Source organism: Chiloscyllium plagiosum, unplaced genomic scaffold, assembly GCF_037043375.1.
Source record: "Chiloscyllium plagiosum isolate Xiang-an unplaced genomic scaffold, Cpla_swu_hap1 HiC_scaffold_31, whole genome shotgun sequence".
NCBI lineage: Eukaryota > Metazoa > Chordata > Chondrichthyes > Orectolobiformes > Hemiscylliidae > Chiloscyllium > Chiloscyllium plagiosum.
Window position 1 is genome coordinate 47,243,483 of NW_028270169.1, and position 18,699 is coordinate 47,262,181.

General features: G+C 49.7%; 1 protein-coding gene across 6 annotated transcripts in view; it reads left to right on the forward strand.

Annotated features, from left to right (window-relative positions):
* Positions 1-18,699, forward strand: part of clip2 (CAP-GLY domain containing linker protein 2) — a 161,251-nt gene that overhangs the window by 780 nt on the left and 141,772 nt on the right. For 2 of the 6 annotated variants that reach the window (XM_043718733.2, XM_087977500.1), the window contains exons 1-2: positions 14,248-14,580; positions 14,688-14,918. In XM_043718733.2, coding sequence (XP_043574668.1) covers positions 14,816-14,918 — 103 coding nt within the window. In that variant the 5' untranslated portion in view covers positions 14,248-14,580; positions 14,688-14,815. The other 4 variants (XM_087977497.1, XM_087977496.1, XM_087977501.1 and 1 more) reach the window with 4 other exon arrangements.

Here is an 18,699-nt window from a genome sequence, read left to right on the forward strand (position 1 = left end):
GGGTGTATGTATCTATCTCCGGCACTCGCTACATTTTCCCGCCAGAAATTGGCACCGTGTCGAGTTAAGTCACCGAGTGATGTCATCGGTGTAAACAGAAATGAGCCGACTCCGTAAATACTCGCATAAACCGGCCCGCAAAACAAACCACCCACCGTAAATACCCATCACATCCCGCCTCGCAAACTCGTGCTCATTGAAACTTGGCAACAACTGGGGCAGGGGCCAAGCCCAGGGAGTGCAGAACCCAGGGGCAAATCACAGAGTGAATCACCGCCCCCTTCCCGTGGGGTGGGTACATAGCACAGGGTCCACTCCTCCCCAGGGGCAAATAACACTGTGCTGCACCCCCCTCGCAAGGGGCAAATAACACTGTGCTGTAACCCATCTCCGCAGGGGCAAATGACACTGTGCTGCAACCCCCCCTCCTCAGGGGCAAATAACACTGTCCTGCACCCCCCCAGGGGCAAATAACACTGTGCTGCACCCCCCTCCCCAGGGGCAAATAATACTGTGCTGCACCCCCCTCGCAAGGGGCAAATAACACTGTGCTGTAACCCCCCCTCCCCAGGGGCAAATGACACTGTGCTGCAACCCCCCCTCCTCAGGGACAAATAACACTGTCCTGCACCCCCCCAGGGGCAAATAACACTGTGCTGCACACCCCCTCCCCAGGGGCAAATAACACTGTCCTGCAACCCCCCCCCCTCCCCAGGGGCAAATAACACTGTGCTGCACCCCCTTCCCCAGGGGCAAATAACACTGTGCTGCAGCCCCCCTCCCCAGGGGCAAATGACACTGTGCTGCAACCCCCCCTCCTCAGGAGCAAATAACACTGTGCTGCACCCCCCTCCTCAGGGGCAAATAACACTGTCCTGCACCCCCCAGGGGCAAATAACACTGTGCTGCACACCCCCTCCCCAGGGGCAAATAACACTGTCCTGCAACCCTCCCCAGGGGCAAATAACACTGTCCTGCAACCCTCCCCAGGGGCAAATAACACTGTGCTGCACCCCCCTCCCCAGGGGCAAATAATACTGTGCTGCACCCCCCTCGCAAGGGGCAAATAACACTGTGCTGTAACCCCCCCTCCCCAGGGGCAAATGACACTGTGCTGCAAACCCCCCTCCCCAGGGGCAAATGACACTGTGCTGCACACCCCCTCCCCAGGGGCAAATAACACTGTCCTGCAACCCCCCCCCCTCCCCAGGGGCAAATAACACTGTGCTGCACCCCCTTCCCCAGGGGCAAATAACACTGTGCTGCAGCCCCCCTCCCCAGGGGCAAATAACACTGTGCTGCAACCCCCCTCCCCGGGGCAAATAACACTGTCCTGCAACCCCCCCTCCCCAGGGGCAAATAACACTGTGCTGCACCCCCCTCCTCAGGGGCAAATAACACTGTCCTGCACCCCCCAGGGGCAAATAACACTGTGCTGCACCACCTCCCCAGGGGCAAATAACACTGTCCTGCAACACCCTCCCTGGGACAAAGAACACTGTGCTGCACCACCCTCCCCAGGGGCAAATAACACTGTGTTGCAGCCCACCTCCCCAGGGGCAAATAACACTCTGCTGCTCCCCCTCCCCAGGGCAAATAACACTGTCCTGCAACACCCTCCCCAGGGGCAAATAAAACTGTCCTGCAACACCCTCTGGGGCAAATAACACTGTGCTGCACTCCCTCCACAGGGGCAAATAACACTGTGTTGCAGCCCCCCTCCCCAGGGGCAAATAACACTGTGCTGCACCCCCCTCCCCAGGGGCAAATAACACTGTGTGGCAGAACCCTCTGCAGGGGCAATTAACACTATGCTGCACCCCCCTCAACAGGGGCAATTAACACTGTGTGGCAGAACCCTCTGCAGGGGCAAATAACACTGTGCTGCACCCCCCTCCCCAGGGGCAAATAACACTGTGTGGCAGAACCCTCTGCAGGGGCAATTAACACTGTGCTGTAACCCCCCTCCCCAGGGGCAAATAACACCATGCTGCAACCCTTCCCTGGGGCAAATGACACCATGCTGCAAACCCCTCCCCAGGGACAAATAATACTGTGCTGCATCCCCCCCCAGGGGCAAATAACACTGTGCTGCACCCCCTCCCCAGGGGCAAATAACACTGTGCTGCACCCCCTCCCCAGGGGCAAATAACACCATGCTGCAAACCCCTTCCCAGGGACAAATAATACTGTGCTGCATCCTCCCCCCAGGGGCAAATAACACTGTGCTGCAACCCCCCTCCCCGGGGCAAAAAACACTGTGCTGTAACCCCCCCCAGGGGCAAATAACACTGTGCTGCAACCCCCCTCCCCGGGGCAAAAAACACTGTGCTGCAACCCCCCTCCCAGGGGCAAAAAACACTGTGCTGCAACCCCCTCCCCAGGGGCAAAAAACACTGTGCTGCAACCCCCCCTCCCCAGGGGCAAATAACACTGTGCTGCAGCCCCCTCCCCAGGGGCAAAAAACACTGTGCTGTAACCCCCCCCAGGGGCAAATAACACTGTGCTGCAACCCCCCTCCCAGGGGCAAAAAACACTGTGCTGCAACCCCCCCTCCCCAGGGGCAAATAACACTGTGCTGCAGCCCCCTCCCCAGGGGCAAATAACACTGTGCTGCAGCCCCCCTCCCCATGGGCAAATAACACTGTGCTGCAACCCCCCTCCCCAGGGGCAAATAACACTGTGCTGAAACACCCTCCCTGGGGCAAATAAAACTGTCCTGCAACCGCCTTCCCCAGGGGCAAATAAAACTGTCCTGCAACCGCCTTCCCCAGGGGCAAATAACACTGTGCTGCAACCCCCCTCCCCAGGGCAAATAACACTGTCGTGCAAACCCCCCTCCCCAGGGGCAAATAACACTGTGCTGCAACCCCCCTCCCCAGGGCAAATAACACTGTCGTGCAAACCCCCCTCCCCAAGGGCAAATAACACTGTGCTGCACCCCCTCCCCAGGGGCAAATAACACTGTCCTGCAACACCCTCCCAGGGGCAAATAACACTGTCCTGCAACACCCTCCCCAGGGGCAAATAATACTGTGCTGCATTCCCCCCCCCCAGGGGCAAATAACACTGTGCTGCACCCCCTCCCCAGGGGCAAATAACACCATGCTGCAACCCTTCCCTGGGGCAAATGACACCATGCTGCAAACCCCTCCCCAGGGACAAATAATACTGTGCTGCATTCCCCCCCCCCAGGGGCAAATAACACTGTGCTGCACCCCCTCCCCAGGGGCAAATAACACCATGCTGCAACCCTTCCCTGGGGCAAATGACACCATGCTGCAAACCCCTCCCCAGGGACAAATAATACTGTGCTGCATCCTCCCCCCAGGGGCAAATAACACTGTGCTGCAACCCCCCTCCCCGGGGCAAAAAACACTGTGCTGTAACCCCCCCCCAGGGGCAAATAACACTGTGCTGCAACCCCCCTCCCCGGGGCAAAAAACACTGTGCTGCAACCCCCCCTCCCCAGGGGCAAATAACACTGTGCTGCAGCCCCCTCCCCAGGGGCAAATAACACTGTGCTGCAGCCCCCCTCCCCATGGGCAAATAACACTGTGCTGCAACCCCCCTCCCCAGGGGCAAATAACACTGTGCTGAAACACCCTCCCTGGGGCAAATAAAACTGTCCTGCAACCGCCTTCCCCAGGGGCAAATAAAACTGTCCTGCAACCGCCTTCCCCAGGGGCAAATAACACTGTGCTGCAACCCCCCTCCCCAGGGCAAATAACACTGTCGTGCAAACCCCCCTCCCCAGGGGCAAATAACACTGTGCTGCACCCCCTCCCCAGGGGCAAATAACACTGTCCTGCAACACCCTCCCAGGGGCAAATAACACTGTCCTGCAACACCCTCCCCAAGGGCAAATAACACTGTGCTGCAAAAGCCTTCCCCAGGGGCAAATAGCACTGTGCTGCAACCCCCTCCCTGGGGCAACTAACACCATGCTGCACCCCCCTCCCCAGGGGCAAATAACACTGTGCTGCAACCCCCTCCCTGGGGCAACTAACACCATGCTGCACTCCCCTCCCCTGGGGTGAATAACACTGTGCTGCACCCCCCTCCCCAGGGGCAAATAACACCGTGCTGCACTCCCCTCCCCTGGGGCAAACAACATCATGCTGCACCTCCACCTCCCCAGGGGTGAATAACACTGTGCTGCATCCCCTCCCCAGGGGCAAATAACACCATGCTGCAACCCCCCTCCCCACGAGCAATAACACTGTGCTGCACCCCTCTCTGGGGCAAATAACAGCATACTGCAACCCCTTCCCCAGGGGCAAATAACACCGTGCTGCACCCCCTCCCCGGAGTAAATAACACTGTGCTGCAGTCCCCTCCCCAGGGGCAAATAACACTGTGCTGCACCCCCTCCCCTGGGGAAAATAACACCATGCTGCACCCCCACCTTCCTAGGGCAAATAACACTGTGCTGCAACCCCCCTCCCTGGGGCTAATAACACTGTGCTGCAACCCCGCTCCCCAGGGGCAAATAACACCGTGCTATACTCCCCTCCCCAGGGGCAAAGAACACCATGCTGCACCCCCCCTCCCCAGGGGTGAATAACACTGTGCTGCAGCCCCCCTCCCCAGGGGCAATTAAAGCTATGCTGCACCCCCTCCCTGGGTCAAATAACACCATGCTGAAACACTTACCTGGGGCAAATAAAACTATGCTGCACTCCCCACCCCAGTGGCCAATAATACCGTGCTGCACTCCCCTCCCTTGGGGCAAATAACACTGTGCTGTACTCCCCTCCCCTGGGGCAAATAACACCATGCTGCACCTCCCCCTCCCCAGGGGTGAGTAACACTGTACTGCACCCTCTCCCCAGGGGAAAATGACACTGTGCTGCACCCCCCCTCCCCAGGGGCAAATAACCCTGTGCTGCACCCCCCATCCCCTGGGGCAAATAACACTACGCTGCACTCCCACCCCAGGGGCAAATAACACCGTGCTGCAACCCCCTCCCCAGGGGCAAATAACACCATGCTGTAACCCCCCTCCCCAGGGGCAAATAACACTGTGCTGCACCCCTTCCCTGTGGCAAATAACACTATGCTGCAACCCCTCTTCACCGGGGCCAATAACACTGTGCTGCAACCCCACCCTGGGGCAAATAACACTATGCTGCAACCCCTCTTCACCGGGGCCAATAACACTGTGCTGCAACCCCACCCTGGGGCAAATTACACTGTGCTGCACTCCCCTCCCCAGGGGCAAATTACACTGTGCTGCACTCCCCTCCCCAGGTGCAAATAACACTATGCTGCACTCCACTCCCCAGGGGCAAATAACACCATGCTGTAAACCCCTTCCCCAGGTGCAAATAACACCATGCTGCAACCCCCCTCCCCAGGGGTGAATAACACTGTGCTGCACCCCCTCCCCAGGGGCAAATAACACTGTGCTGCACCCCCATCCCCAGGGGCAAATAACACTATGCTGCCCTCCCCTCCCCAGGGGCAAATAACACCGTGCTGCACCCCCTCCCCAGGGGCAAATAACACTGTGCTGCAACCCCTCCCCAGGGGCAAATAACACCATGCTGCAACCCCCTCCTCAGAGGCAAATAACACCGTGCTGCAACCCCCCTCCCCAGGGGCAAATAACACTGTGCTGCACCCCCATCCCCAGGGGCAAATAACACTATGCTGCCCTCCCCTCCCCAGGGGCAAATAACACCGTGCTGCACCCCCTCCCCAGGGGCAAATAACACTGTGCTGCAACCCCTCCCCAGGGGCAAATAACACCGTGCTGCAACCCCCCTCCCCAGGGGCAAATAACACCATGCTGCAACCCCCTCCTCAGAGGCAAATAACACTGTGCTGCAACCCCCCTCCCCAGGGGCAAATAACACCATGCTGCAACCCCCTCCTCAGAGGCAAATAACACCATGCTGCAAACCCCCCCTCCCCAGGGGCAAATAACACTGTGCTGCACCCCCTCCTGGGGCAAATAACACCATACTGCAACCCCCCTCCCCAGGGGCAAATAACACCGTGCTGCACTCCCCTCCCCAGGGGTGAATAACACTGTGCTGCACCCCCCCCCCCTCCCCAGGGGTGAATAACACTGTGCTGCAACCCCCCTCCCTGGGGCAAATAACACTGTGCTGCAACTGCCCTCCCCAGGGGCAAATAACACCATGCTGCACCCCCCTCCCCAGGGGCAAATAACACCGTGCTGCACTCCCCTCCCTTGGGGCAAATAACACCATGCTGCACCCCCCTCCCCAGGGGTGAATAACACTGTGCTGCAACCCCCCTCCCTGGGGCAAATAACACTGTGCTGCAACTCCCCTCCCCAGGGGCAAATAACACCATGCTGCACCATCCCCTCCCCAGAGGTGAATAACACTGTGCTGTACTGCCCTCCCCAGGGGCAAATAACACTGTGCTGCATCCCCCCTCCCCAGGGGTGAATAACACCATGTTGCACCCTCCCCCCTCCCCAGGGGTGAATAACACTGTGCTGCACTCCCCTCCCCAGGGGTGAATAACACTGTGCTGTACCCGCTCCCAGGGGCAAATATTGGCCCACCCCTTCCCCTGTGGCCAATCACACAACTCAGCACTCCTTCCCTGGAGGCAAATCAAGCAGTGGACCCCTTCCCTGCAGCAAATCATATAGTGTGCCGCCCGTTCCCAGGGAAAATCACACTGTGCAATATCTCCTTCCTGAGGGCAAATCACACAGTGCAATACCACCTCCCTGGGGGCAAATCAAACTGTGCCTTCATTTCCTGTGGCAAATGTGGCTCCGTATATATCTTCCTCCAGCACCATCCTCTCCTGATTTCCCTCCATCAATGATGGTCTGATTATCCTTCACCATTTTCTCTGACATTTATCGTAAAAGGTGCTGCCTTCAAACGAAACCTGAAACTAAACAAATGGTCAAATTGTGCCACTTTCGCCAATCCCAATGTCTGCTTTTTCCTAGGTATCGGGTTTGACCTATCCTGGGGCACAGCTCCGACTGCCTCATCTGTTCCCTGTACCTTTCCAAAATCAATCTCATAATTTCTGTGTAATCCCTGTTCCCATTTTTGAAAATAAAACGCTGCTATTGTCCTGTCAACAATCCAGTGTAATACTATGAGAGGATTATTTTTTATCAGATCTTTCCTTTCTGCTAATTTAAATATGGTGTTTCTTCTGATTAGTGATGTTGGTCTTGTTGACCATTCCATTTCTGAACCTCCTGCTTATACTATGTACATCTTAAACCTTACTTGTGACACCTTCGTAATTATTTTCCAATTCAGACTGATTCCTGAGATGGCAGGTTTATTGTATAAGGAGAGGTTGGATTATTGGGACTGTATTCACTGGAGTTTAGAAAGATGAGAGGGGGATCACATTGAAACATATAAAGTTCTGGCAAAGCTGGGAATGTTGGATGCAGGGATAATGTTCTTCCTGTCTTCGGTGGGGCGGGGGGAGTGATCCAGAGCTGAGGAAAGAAGGTCTCAGGATCTCGGGCAGATCATTTCAGAATGAAATGAGGATACATTTCTTCACTGAGAGGGTGATGAACCTGTGGAAATCTCTACCATATAAGACTGTGGTGTCCAAATCATCGAATGAATAAATAGATTTCTAGTCACTAAAGGCATAAAGGGGTATGGGGAAGAATGGCATTGAGACAGTAGATCATTCATGAAATAACGAGAATCCAGAGAAAGCATATTCCTGTCAGGGTGAAAGGAAAGGCTGGTAGGTATAGGGAATGTTGGATGACTAAAGAAATTGAGGGTTTGGTTAAGAAAAAGAAGGAAGCACATGTCAGGTATAGACAGGATAGATTGAGTGAATCCTTGGAAGAGTATAAAGGAAGTAGGAGTATACTTAAGAGGGAAATCAGGAGGGCAAAAAGGGGACATGAAATAGCTTTGGCAAATAGAATTAAGGAGAATCCAAAGAATGTTTACAAATACATTAAGGACAAAAGGGTAACTAGGGAGAGAATAGGGCCCTTCAAAGATCAGCAAGGCGGCCTTTGTGTGGAGCCGCAGGAAATGGGGGAGATACTAAATAAGTGTTTTGCATCAGTATTTAATGTGGAATTGGATATGGAAGATATAGACTGTAGGGAAATAGATGGTGACACCTTGCAAAATGCCCAGATTACAGAGGAGGAAGTGCTGGATGTCTTGAAACGCATCAAGGTGGATAAATCCCCAGGACCTGATCAGGAGTACCCTAGAACTCTGTGGGAAGCTTGGGAAGTGATTGCTGGGCCTCTTGCTGAGATATTTGTATCATTGATAGTCACAGGTGAGGTGCTGGAAGACTAGATGACTCTATTACTCTATCATGTTAAATGGCAGAGTGGGCTTGATGGGTCAAATGGCTTGCTCCTGCTCCTGTTTTTGATGTTTCTAAGGTATTTGACTGTGTCCAGAAGCATTTAGTGAGAACCAAATTAACGTCAACAGCATATTCACACTGTTGCTGTTGCAATCCTTTCACCTTTACTATCCGAAATTGCCAACGCTCTCCCAGTGTGACCCCTTTTCAAATGCATCTCGTGCATAGTTTATGATGAATACTTTTACGTTCATCAACTCAATTCTGTTTGCATCTCTCAGCAATTAGTATGGTCTGGAAAATTAGTGGGCAGAACACACTGGATCAAACACATCATCCTTTGACCTGTTTTGCCTGTTGATATTCCTGGTCCCACAATCACTTCTGCACTCACCAGGCATTCCCACAATTATATATTACTGACGCATTTCCAAGAATTTTGTATTGTATCCAGTGCTTCTCTTCTCAGAAATGAACTGAGCAATAAGATGATCCTCCTCAAGTTTATGTTACGTAGAAACATAGAAGATAGGAGGCCATTTGGCCCTTCGAGCCTGCTCTGCCATTCATCGCAATCATGACTGATTATCCAACTCAGTAACCTAATCCTGTTTTCTCCCCATTATCTTTGATCCTATTCACCCCAAGTGCTATACCTAGCCGCCTCTTGAATACATTCAATGTTTTCCTGTGGTAATGAACTCCACAGACAGGTTCATGTGTTGCCACATCTGGTTCATGTGGGCAGGGACCATTCCATCTGGGACACCCTATTCCAGTCTTCCTTCACTCCCAACAACCCCCCGCAGCCCACGGCACCTTTCCCTGCAACCGCCAAAGGTGTAACACCTGCCCATTTACCTCCTCCCTTCTCAGTATCTAAGGCCCCAAACATAACTTCCAAGTGAAGCAGCACTTTACCTGCGCTTCTCACGATTTTCTCTACTACATTCACTGCTCACAATACGGTCTCTTCTACATTGGGAAAATGAAGCGTAGACTTGGTGACCATTTCGCCGAACATCTACGTGCTCCCTGCAGAAAAGACACTGAGCTCCCAGTTGCCTGCCACTTTAACATGCCACCCTGTTCCCTGGTCTCAGGCTTGCTGCAGTGTTCCAGCGAAACTTAGCACAAGCTGGATGAACACCACCTCATTTTCTGCTTGGGGACCCTGCAGCCCTCCATACTCAATATCAAATTCAATAATTTTAAGGCTTGAACTCTCCCATGTCTTAGCCTCCAACCCCACTCAGCAGACCTTGTTATCACATGGGGTGCCATTGCATACTACCTAATGTTAGCCACTAACAGTCTCCAGATATGCACCTTCCTAGCCAGATCGTTATGTACTCCATTGTCTGTCCAACTGTTCTTCTCTCTCTTTGGGTTTATTCCCAACTATTGTCTACTCCTTAACCTCTTCCCCACCCTATCTTCCTCATATAAACTGACATTTTCCTAGCTACCATCAGTTGTGAGGAAGATCACCACACCCGAAACGTTAACTCTGATTTCTCTTTAGAGATGCTGCCAGACCGGTTGAGCTTTTCCAGCAACTTCTGTTTTTTGTTTCTGATCTACAGCATCCGCAGTTCTTTCGGCTTTTATGGGTCATGTGTGATTGAACTCCACAAATGATTTCTGCCACATATCTCCGAACAACTTTTGGCTTAAATAATATCGTGGAGGAGAAAGTGAGGACTGCAGATGTTGGAGATCAGAGCTGAAAATGTGTTGCTGGAAAAGCGCAGCAGGTCAGGTAGCATCCAAACAGCAGGAGAATCGATGTTTCGGGCATGAGCCCTTCTTCAGGAATCTGCCCATTCCGCCTGTTTCTACCTCCTGCCCCTCCACTCCCTCTGTTCCAACCCCAACCTCACTATCAAACCGGCAGACAAGGGAGTCGCGGTAGTAGTTTGGCGCACCGACCTTTACACTGCTGAGGCTAAACGTCAGCTCGCGGACACCTCCTCCAACTGCCCCCTTGATCATGACCCCACCTCCCACCACCAAACCATCATCTCCCAGACCTTCCATAACCTCATCACCTCAGGGGATCTCCCATCCACCGCCTCCAACCTCATAGTCCCACAACCCCGCACCGCCCGTTTCTACCTCCTGCCCAGTTCTTCAACCAAGATTCTCGCCCACCCTCTGACGACCCCTTCTCCCGCCTCCAAAACACCCCATCCATCTGGACACCCCGTGCTGGCCTCTTACCCGCCCTCGATCTCTTCATAGCCAACTGCCGCCGCGACATTAACTGCCTCAACCTCTCCACCCCTCTCACCAACTCCAATCTCTCACCCTCGGAACGTGCAGCCCTCCACTCCCTCTGTTCCAACCCCAACCTCACTATCAAACCGGCAGACAAGGGAGGCGCGGTACTAGTTTGGCGCACCAACCTTTACACCGCTGAGGCTAAACGCCAGCTCGCGGACACCTCCTCCTACTGCCCCCTTGACCATGACCCCACCTCCCACCACCAAACCATCATCTCCCAGACCATCCATAACCTCATCACCTCAGGGGATCTCCCATCCACCGCCTCCAACCTCATAGTCCCACAACCCCGCACCACCCGTTTCTACCTCCTGCCCATTCCTGAAGAAGGGCTCATGCCCGAAACATCGATTCTCCTGCTCCTTGGATGCTGCCTGACCTGCTGCCCTTTTCCAGCAACACATTTTCAGCTTAAACAATATCGGTCAATCTCAAATAAACAATTGACCTGACATCAAATGTCATTAGTGAAAGAGTTCCAGACCTCTACCACCTTCTGTGTTTAAATTGTTTTTTCACTGAAAGCTTACAGCCTGTGATCCCTAATCCTGGACTCCTCAGCCAGCGGAGTTGGTTTCTCCATAGCTATGTTCCACATGAAACTACATCAGTTGTTGTAAAAACCTGTCTGGTTCACTAATGTTCTTTCAGGAAGGAAATCTGTCATGCTTACCCTCTCTGGCCAAAATGTGATCCCAGTCCCACAGCAATATGGTTGACTTTTAACTGCTCTCTGGATTGGCCTAGCTTGCCACACAGTTCAAGATTCTCATTAAGGATAGGCAACAAATGCTGGCTTTCCTGAGCCCCACTCTGATGAAAGAATTTAAAAAAATGTTATCCCTATGCGATTGAAAGCTTTGAAGAAAACACCCCTTTGCCTTCTGGTTCAAGGAAAGATAAACTTTGACCCTTTCAATTCAGCCACATTTTTAAGCTGAGAAGGAAGATTAAGTGTTGCTGAGATATTAAGAAGATCGAGCGACACAGATATTAATGTGATTTTTGAGAAGATTTGTAGCTCAGGTTGAGGTTCTGGATGTAAGTTTGCTCACTGAGCTGGAAGGCTAGTTTTCAGACGTTTCGTTACCATACTAAGTAACATCATCAGTGAGCCTCTGGTGAAGCATTGGTGGCATGGCCAAGTTTTTATTTATGTGTCTGGGTTTGTTAAGGTGGGTGATATCATTTCCGGTTCTTTTTCTTAGAGGTTGGTAATTGGGGTCCAAATAGATGCATTTATTGATGGAGCTCCTGTGCATGTCTCTTTAATTAGGGGAATTCCTAGAGGCCTGGCATTCAACTCCATCAATGAACACATCAATTTGGACCCATTTACCAACCTCTGAAAAAAACCCAGTAAATGATATCACCCACCTTAATAGACCCAGACACAAAAATAGAAAGCGGGACATAACCCCAGCACTTCACCGGAGACTCACTGATGGATGATGTTACCTAGTATGGTGATGAAATGTCTGAGAACATACCTACCAGCTCAGTGAGCAAACTTACAACCTGAACAGATATTAATAACAGAGTTTTACAGTGATATACTTTTTTTGGAAGCAGTCCAGAGAAGGTTCACTAGATTGGTCACAGTATTGAGGGACTTTCTAACAAGGAGAAGTTGAGTAGGTTGGGCCTGTACTCATTGGAATATAGAAGAATGAGAGGCGACCTTACTTAAACATCCAAGATTCTGCAGACTTGACAGAGTAGAAATGGAAAGATTGTTTCTCCTTGTGGAAGAGTCTAGGACCAGAGGACATATCTCTGAGCACAGGCCACCAATTAAGATGGAGATAAGGAGGAATGTTTTGTCTCTGAGGGAGGTGAATCTGTGGAATTCTTTACTGCAGCGGGCTGTTGGGCTCAGTTGATTCATAGCTGAGATAGATAGATTTTCTAATCAAGGGAAGCAAAGCTTATGGGATAAAGCAGAAAGGTAGACTTGAGGATTATCACATTAGCCATGATCTCATTGAATGGAAGAGCACACATGATGGACCGAATAGTCTATTTGTACTCCTATATCTTATAGAGTCATAGAGTCCGACAGCACCGAGACAGGACCTTTGCCCAAACTGGTCTATGCTGACCAATTATATTAGCAACACACAAGTTTACGGTGATGTTGATTTTATTAGCAATTAGGATGATAAAGATATTAATAAAGTACTGTTAGAGATATTATTAATATGGAATAATAAAGATACTAACACTGAAGGCAATACTGATATTTAGACATAGATTGTTAAACAGTGTTAAAAGTACTGAGGGTGACAGAAATATTAATAAAGATTTGTTTCCTGTTGACAAAGTAGAGAAAGAATTTAGAATTTGACCTGGGATCTTCCAGGGGCATATCACTGAATGGACTCACAAACTCTTAACATTCGCCTGTACCTGTGTTTTAGTTTTTGCCGCTGATTATCTATTATTTACCTATCTATGCTACTTAACTTTGTGATCTGCCTGTATTGCTCGCAAGACAAAGCTTTTCACTGTGCCTCGGTACACGTGACAATAAATTCAGTTCAATTCAATATTGTTGGGAACTGTACCAGTAGAGCCAAAGTGAAATGGGTTTAGTTAACCTCAGTATCATTACTAAGGGGACCAGATTTCAGGTCTAAAACACCTAGAATACAGCATGAACTGGCAGTTAGCATTCTGTGGGCCCATGAGGATTGGAATTAGACTGGTCAAGCTCAGTGAGGTTCCACACAGTGAGGAGATGTTGAATCATCACCCTGCGCTGGGCTGAATTGGATCTCAAGTCTCAGAAGGGATTTTCCATTACCACTATCCAGTGTGGCACCCAGCAGCTCAAACATGTCTCGGTGCTGTAGGATCGCACCTGACAAACTCTGGCAGATATTCGACTGCAGGTTGCATCACAGCTTGAGCCTGAAGTTTGTTGGATGAGACATTAAACCAAAACCCTGCCTGCCCTCTCCAGTGGATGTTGACCCCCCCCAGTGATGCAGTAATAGTTACCCTGCAGTCAGGTGATCTGTTGGTGGGAGCTTGCTTTGTGCAAATTGGCTCCTGGACATGACAGCAGTGACCACACCTCAGCACTACCTGATCTGGGACATCCCCTAGTGGTGAAGGTTTTTTTGGATAGTATAAATGTAAATCTTTCTTTAACATTATAATTCTCGCTGAATGTCTGTTTGTTTACACTTTCCAGCAGGGGTCAGGGTTCGGAGTGAGCAGGAACAAGGACTTTGCCTGATTTCCTCTTCCCAGTTTGGTCACAATTTGAAAGGAAAACGCAAACGTCGGGGGGGCGGTTTACAAATAACAGCAACAACAAAAAAAGGAGGGGTTTGTTTGAAGGGGATCTGGTGTATTCCTTGTGGCTGGAATGTCAGAGTCCCACATGGCAGCTGCCACCAGCCAGACCCTTTGGCACTCCTACCCTCTCTCTCACCACACGATTGCTGTCCTTCTAAGCTGAGGGTCGGCGGTGCTTTCACCAGATTCAAGCTTCCGTCTTTGTTTGCCATTCATTTCCTGCCCCAGCTGCTGCTTCCACACCACACCCCCCACCCCCTCCCTCCCTCCCCACTCTATCACTCCCTTTTGTTCATTTCCTCAGCAGAGAGTCAATCACAGTTGTAAGTAAGTGCCTCCCCGGCTCCTCTGACCGGCGTTTGGGAACATTGCAATCCCGGGGAGCTCTTCCACACAGCGGCTGCTGGCTTGTACCAACCCAGCGTTTGGTTTTGCTCTTTTGTTTTTGCAGAAAGCTGCATTGGACAGCTCCCTGGCATCTCTCCCGTCCTTCCAGTGAAGGGGACTGTGTGTGTGTGTGAACTCCATGTGACCAGGGTTTGCTGTCAGCTCTTTCTCAGCATCTTTCCATCCGAGCAAGGCACAGAGAGAGAGAGAGCTGCAAGAAGACTCCAGTGCAGGGGCCAGGACACTGAACAGCAGGGAGAGAGCTGCAGGAGAGGACAGAGACGGGTAAGGGGGCTGCTGACGCTGCAGTACTGACTCCAAAACACTCCATGCAGATTGCTCCAGACTGTGATGCATTTTCGTCTCATCTTTGTGTATTTTTTTTGTTTCAGATGAGCAGTCGGTTTCTGCAAGGAAGGCAGCAATGATAATCTGGAGGGATGTGTGATCTCCACTCCCAGTCCACTTGAAGAAAGAGCCGTGTCGACTGGTGAGAGAGGAAGAGGCAGCCTGTGGGGAGATGAGCCTGCTGAAACCCAGCGGGTTAAAAGCCCCAGGTCGGGGCAACAAGCACGCTAGCCCAATGGGCCGTGGCTCTGCAGCAGTCGCTGGGCCTAAAGAAGGTAAGGCACAGACAGTGAGAATGAGCTGGGAGGGAAGGAGTCAGTGCGAGACCAGCAGCTCCATTCCCAGATCACTGCAGTGCTCGGGGTTTTTTTGAGACGCACAGATTCTTTGCCTTTGCACCTGCTGAAGGGATGACACACAAGAGCCTTCTTTCTGGGGAAAGGGAAAAATCACGCGAGGCCCTATTGTGTGAGGCATAATTGTAATTATCATTGGAGCATTCTAAACTGCTGTGAAAATTAATTTACCTGTCTTCACACAGTCTTGTGGCGTTCAGCCTCCAATTTTAGTTGATAACATTCCTGTGAAGCTCATTAAGACTTTATGCTATGTAAATGCAAATTGATATTATGAATTAAACATTGTAATAGAGAGGTCTACAGCACAATAAAAACCTTTCAGCTCATGGTGTCTGTGCAGGTCAAAACCAACCACCTAATTATTCTAAGCCCTTTTTCCACCTCAGCCCATAGTCTTGGCGTTGCACATCTAAATGCTTTATAAATGTTATGAGGGTTTCTGCATCTCCCACCCTCACAGGCAGTGAGTTCCAAATTCCCAGACCCCCTGGGTGGAGGATCTTTTGGCATATCCCCTCAAAACCTCCTGCCTCTTATCCATGTCACTGATCCCTCAACTAAGGGGAAAAGTTTCTTCCATAGCTACGCTATCTATATCCTTAGTAATTGTATATATCTCATTCATGTCCCCTCTCAGTCTAAAATGTTCCAAGGAAAATATTCCCAGTCTGTCTAATCTGTCCCCAGAACTATAACTCTCCAGCCCAGGCAGTACCCCAGTAAATTCTTGTATTCTTCACGTTAAATGCTCAGAGACTATCTTTTAATTTTCAAATCCCATTCCTTTTTTAGCGTTCCTTAGAGAATGTGGTGAAAACCACCTTCCCTCAAAGTTGACCTTTTCCTTTTGATGGCTACATTTCTTCAGAGTGTTTTGAATACTTTGAACAATTACTGAATTTACTCCTGTCCCTAAAATTAAGCTTCTGCATTAGCTTCAGTCCTCCAGAAAATGAGCAGAATGACACAGGTTGGGTTGAAAAAAAAGTATATTTATTTCTTGTGAGACTCCCCGGTAATTTGGGAGGTGTCACAGCCTCCCAAAGATTCATAGAAGAAGAAGAATCTGTACAGTATGGAAACAGGTCATTCAGCCCAACAAGTCCACACTGACTCTCCGAAGTCATAGAGATGTACAGCATGGAAACAGACCCTTCAGTCCAACTCGTCCGTGCCAAGCAGATATCCAAACCTAATCCATTTGCAACACTTGGTCCATATCCCTCTAAATCCTTCTGGAGCATCCCACCCAGACTTACGCCCCTACCCTAATCCTGTATTTCCCATGGCTAGTCCACCTAATGTACACAGCCCTGAACACTATGGGCAATTTAGCATGGCCAATCCACCTAACCTGCACACCTTTGGACTCTGGGAGGAAACTGGAACACCCAGAGGAAACCCACGCAGACACAGGGAGATGTACAAACTCCACACAGACAGTCACCCCAGGCTAGAATTGAACCTGGGATCCTGGTGCTATGGAGCAGCAGTGCTGACCACTGTGCTGCCCTAATGTGCCCATCTTTCCTGGAGCTCCATGTTTGAACCTCTCCAATAAGGCCTGCATCCCTTCACAGTATCAAAATGATCCTTAGCCAAAAGAAAGGCATCTTATACGACTGTGCAAAAAGTAAACTGTTTATCTTCTTTCTCAATCTGACTACAGCCTCTTTCGTCACATCACCTTCCTTTATCATCTCTCCACATTTATCTAGCGAGTTGGATGACACCCAGCTGATTCCAGCCTTCTCTCTCACACAAAGCTAGTGAATCACCCGCAATGGATTTTCTTCCCATTTTTTCACTGTTTAAATAATGTTTTCATGATTTCATAGAATCAATATTGGCATGGCACATTTGGCCATGAAGGCCATTTGGTCCATCATTTCAATGCTGGCATTTTGAAGGAGCAATCCACCTCTCACTATCCTCCAATCTCTGTATGCATCCCTGACATTACACCTTTTTGATTATAGAATATTTAGAACGTGTGGAAAAGTTATGGCACAGAAGGAGGCCATAATGCCATTTTGTCGGCACCTGCCAAAAAATGAGCCGCTCCACCTAATCTCATTTTCCAGTATGTGGTGCGCTCCCTGGAATTTATCGGACTTTGGGTGAAGATCCAGTCACCGTTTAAGTGACTTGAGGACTTCTGCCTCCATGACATTTTCAAACAGTGAGTTGCAGACCCCAAGGATTCCCTGTCTGAAAAAGCTTTTCTTCATGTCTGAATAGGGAAGATTTGGAGGGATATGGGCCAAACACAAGCAAGTGGGGCTAGGGTGTTTTGGGAACGTGGTCGATATGGACTAGTTGGACTGAAGGGTCTGTTATCATGCTGTATGACTCTATGACTGTGAATCTCCTCTCTGTGCCTCCCGTTTCTTATCCACATGCTTTCCCCCGGTCATCCCAAAGCACAGAATCTACTTCAACCTGCGTGCTGACCACACCCAATCTTATCACACCACCAGACAAAAGGAACAGAAAGCACTAGAGAAACTCAGTAAGTCTCTTTGGAGAGAAAGCAAAGTCAACATTTTGAGTCCTGTGATGCTGCTTCAGAACAAGTAGTAACTAAGAAAAGTGGCTATGTATTCTGAAGATCAGGGAGAGTTCTTTTGTACTATCGTGCCACTCTCTGGACCCCTCCCACTTAAATCCAGTACTGGATGTGCAGCAATTTCCTCCAAATAATTATTGGGAAGATGAAAGGTGTTCCAAAGGCTATTCCCTAGCCACCGACACCATCCCACAACAGTCACAAATGTCTGAGGCTGAACTGGACTCTCATAGCTGGAGTGTTATAATTGACACAGAAGTGAATTCCCAAGCACCTATCTGTGCCATCAGTACTAACCCTATCCAACTCTGTTGTTGAAATGCTCAGCAATAATTGGAAACATGGAAGTGTCTTTTATTTGTCTTCAAAGTAGAAGACTCAAAATATATCTCAAGAATAGTGGAAAATCAAGAGGATAAAGGGTGGGAAGAATACAAAATGCTTATTGGAGAAAATTTATAGAAAATTAATGGGACCAAGGATTGGGGAGTGTAAGGATGGTCTAAGGCCATGACAAATGTGATTTAAATGCAAGTATTTCTTTCTTCTTACTTGTTTAATATGTAATCAAAGCTGATAATTATTTGATACCAGTAAAAAACTGCAGAAAATTTCCAGTTCCAGCACAGTGGAGAGAAAGACTTTTAAAATGCTTTTTAGATTAAGTGGATAATGTGATGAGGCAAATTAAACAATGACCCTAAATCATGAGATTTAACTGGTTTGAAGTTGGTGTGTTTTCTGGAAATGTTACTATCTCCACCTGGGATTGTCAACACCAATGTAGAGTTGTTTGTTTGTGAGCATGCTGGTGCACTTGATCAGTCTGAGTAAGTTAGAGGGCCTATTATATACAGATTGAAAAGTGTGTGATCTGCTTCATTCAGCAGACACTTGCATTTACTGAGTGGTGCCTGTCTTCCATTACGAGGAAGATTGGAAATTGCATTCCTAAGTAATATATTGATTTTCTTTGTGTGTGTAATGATGGTGAAAGGTTGACTGGTTGCAGACATGTCAGGCTGCAGCGTTGACAATGTTGTCTAGCAACAAGCTACTGACTTGGTAAAATGTCATGCAGTAGAGTTTGCATTCAAAAAATTGGGCAGCATTTGCTATGTGTTACGG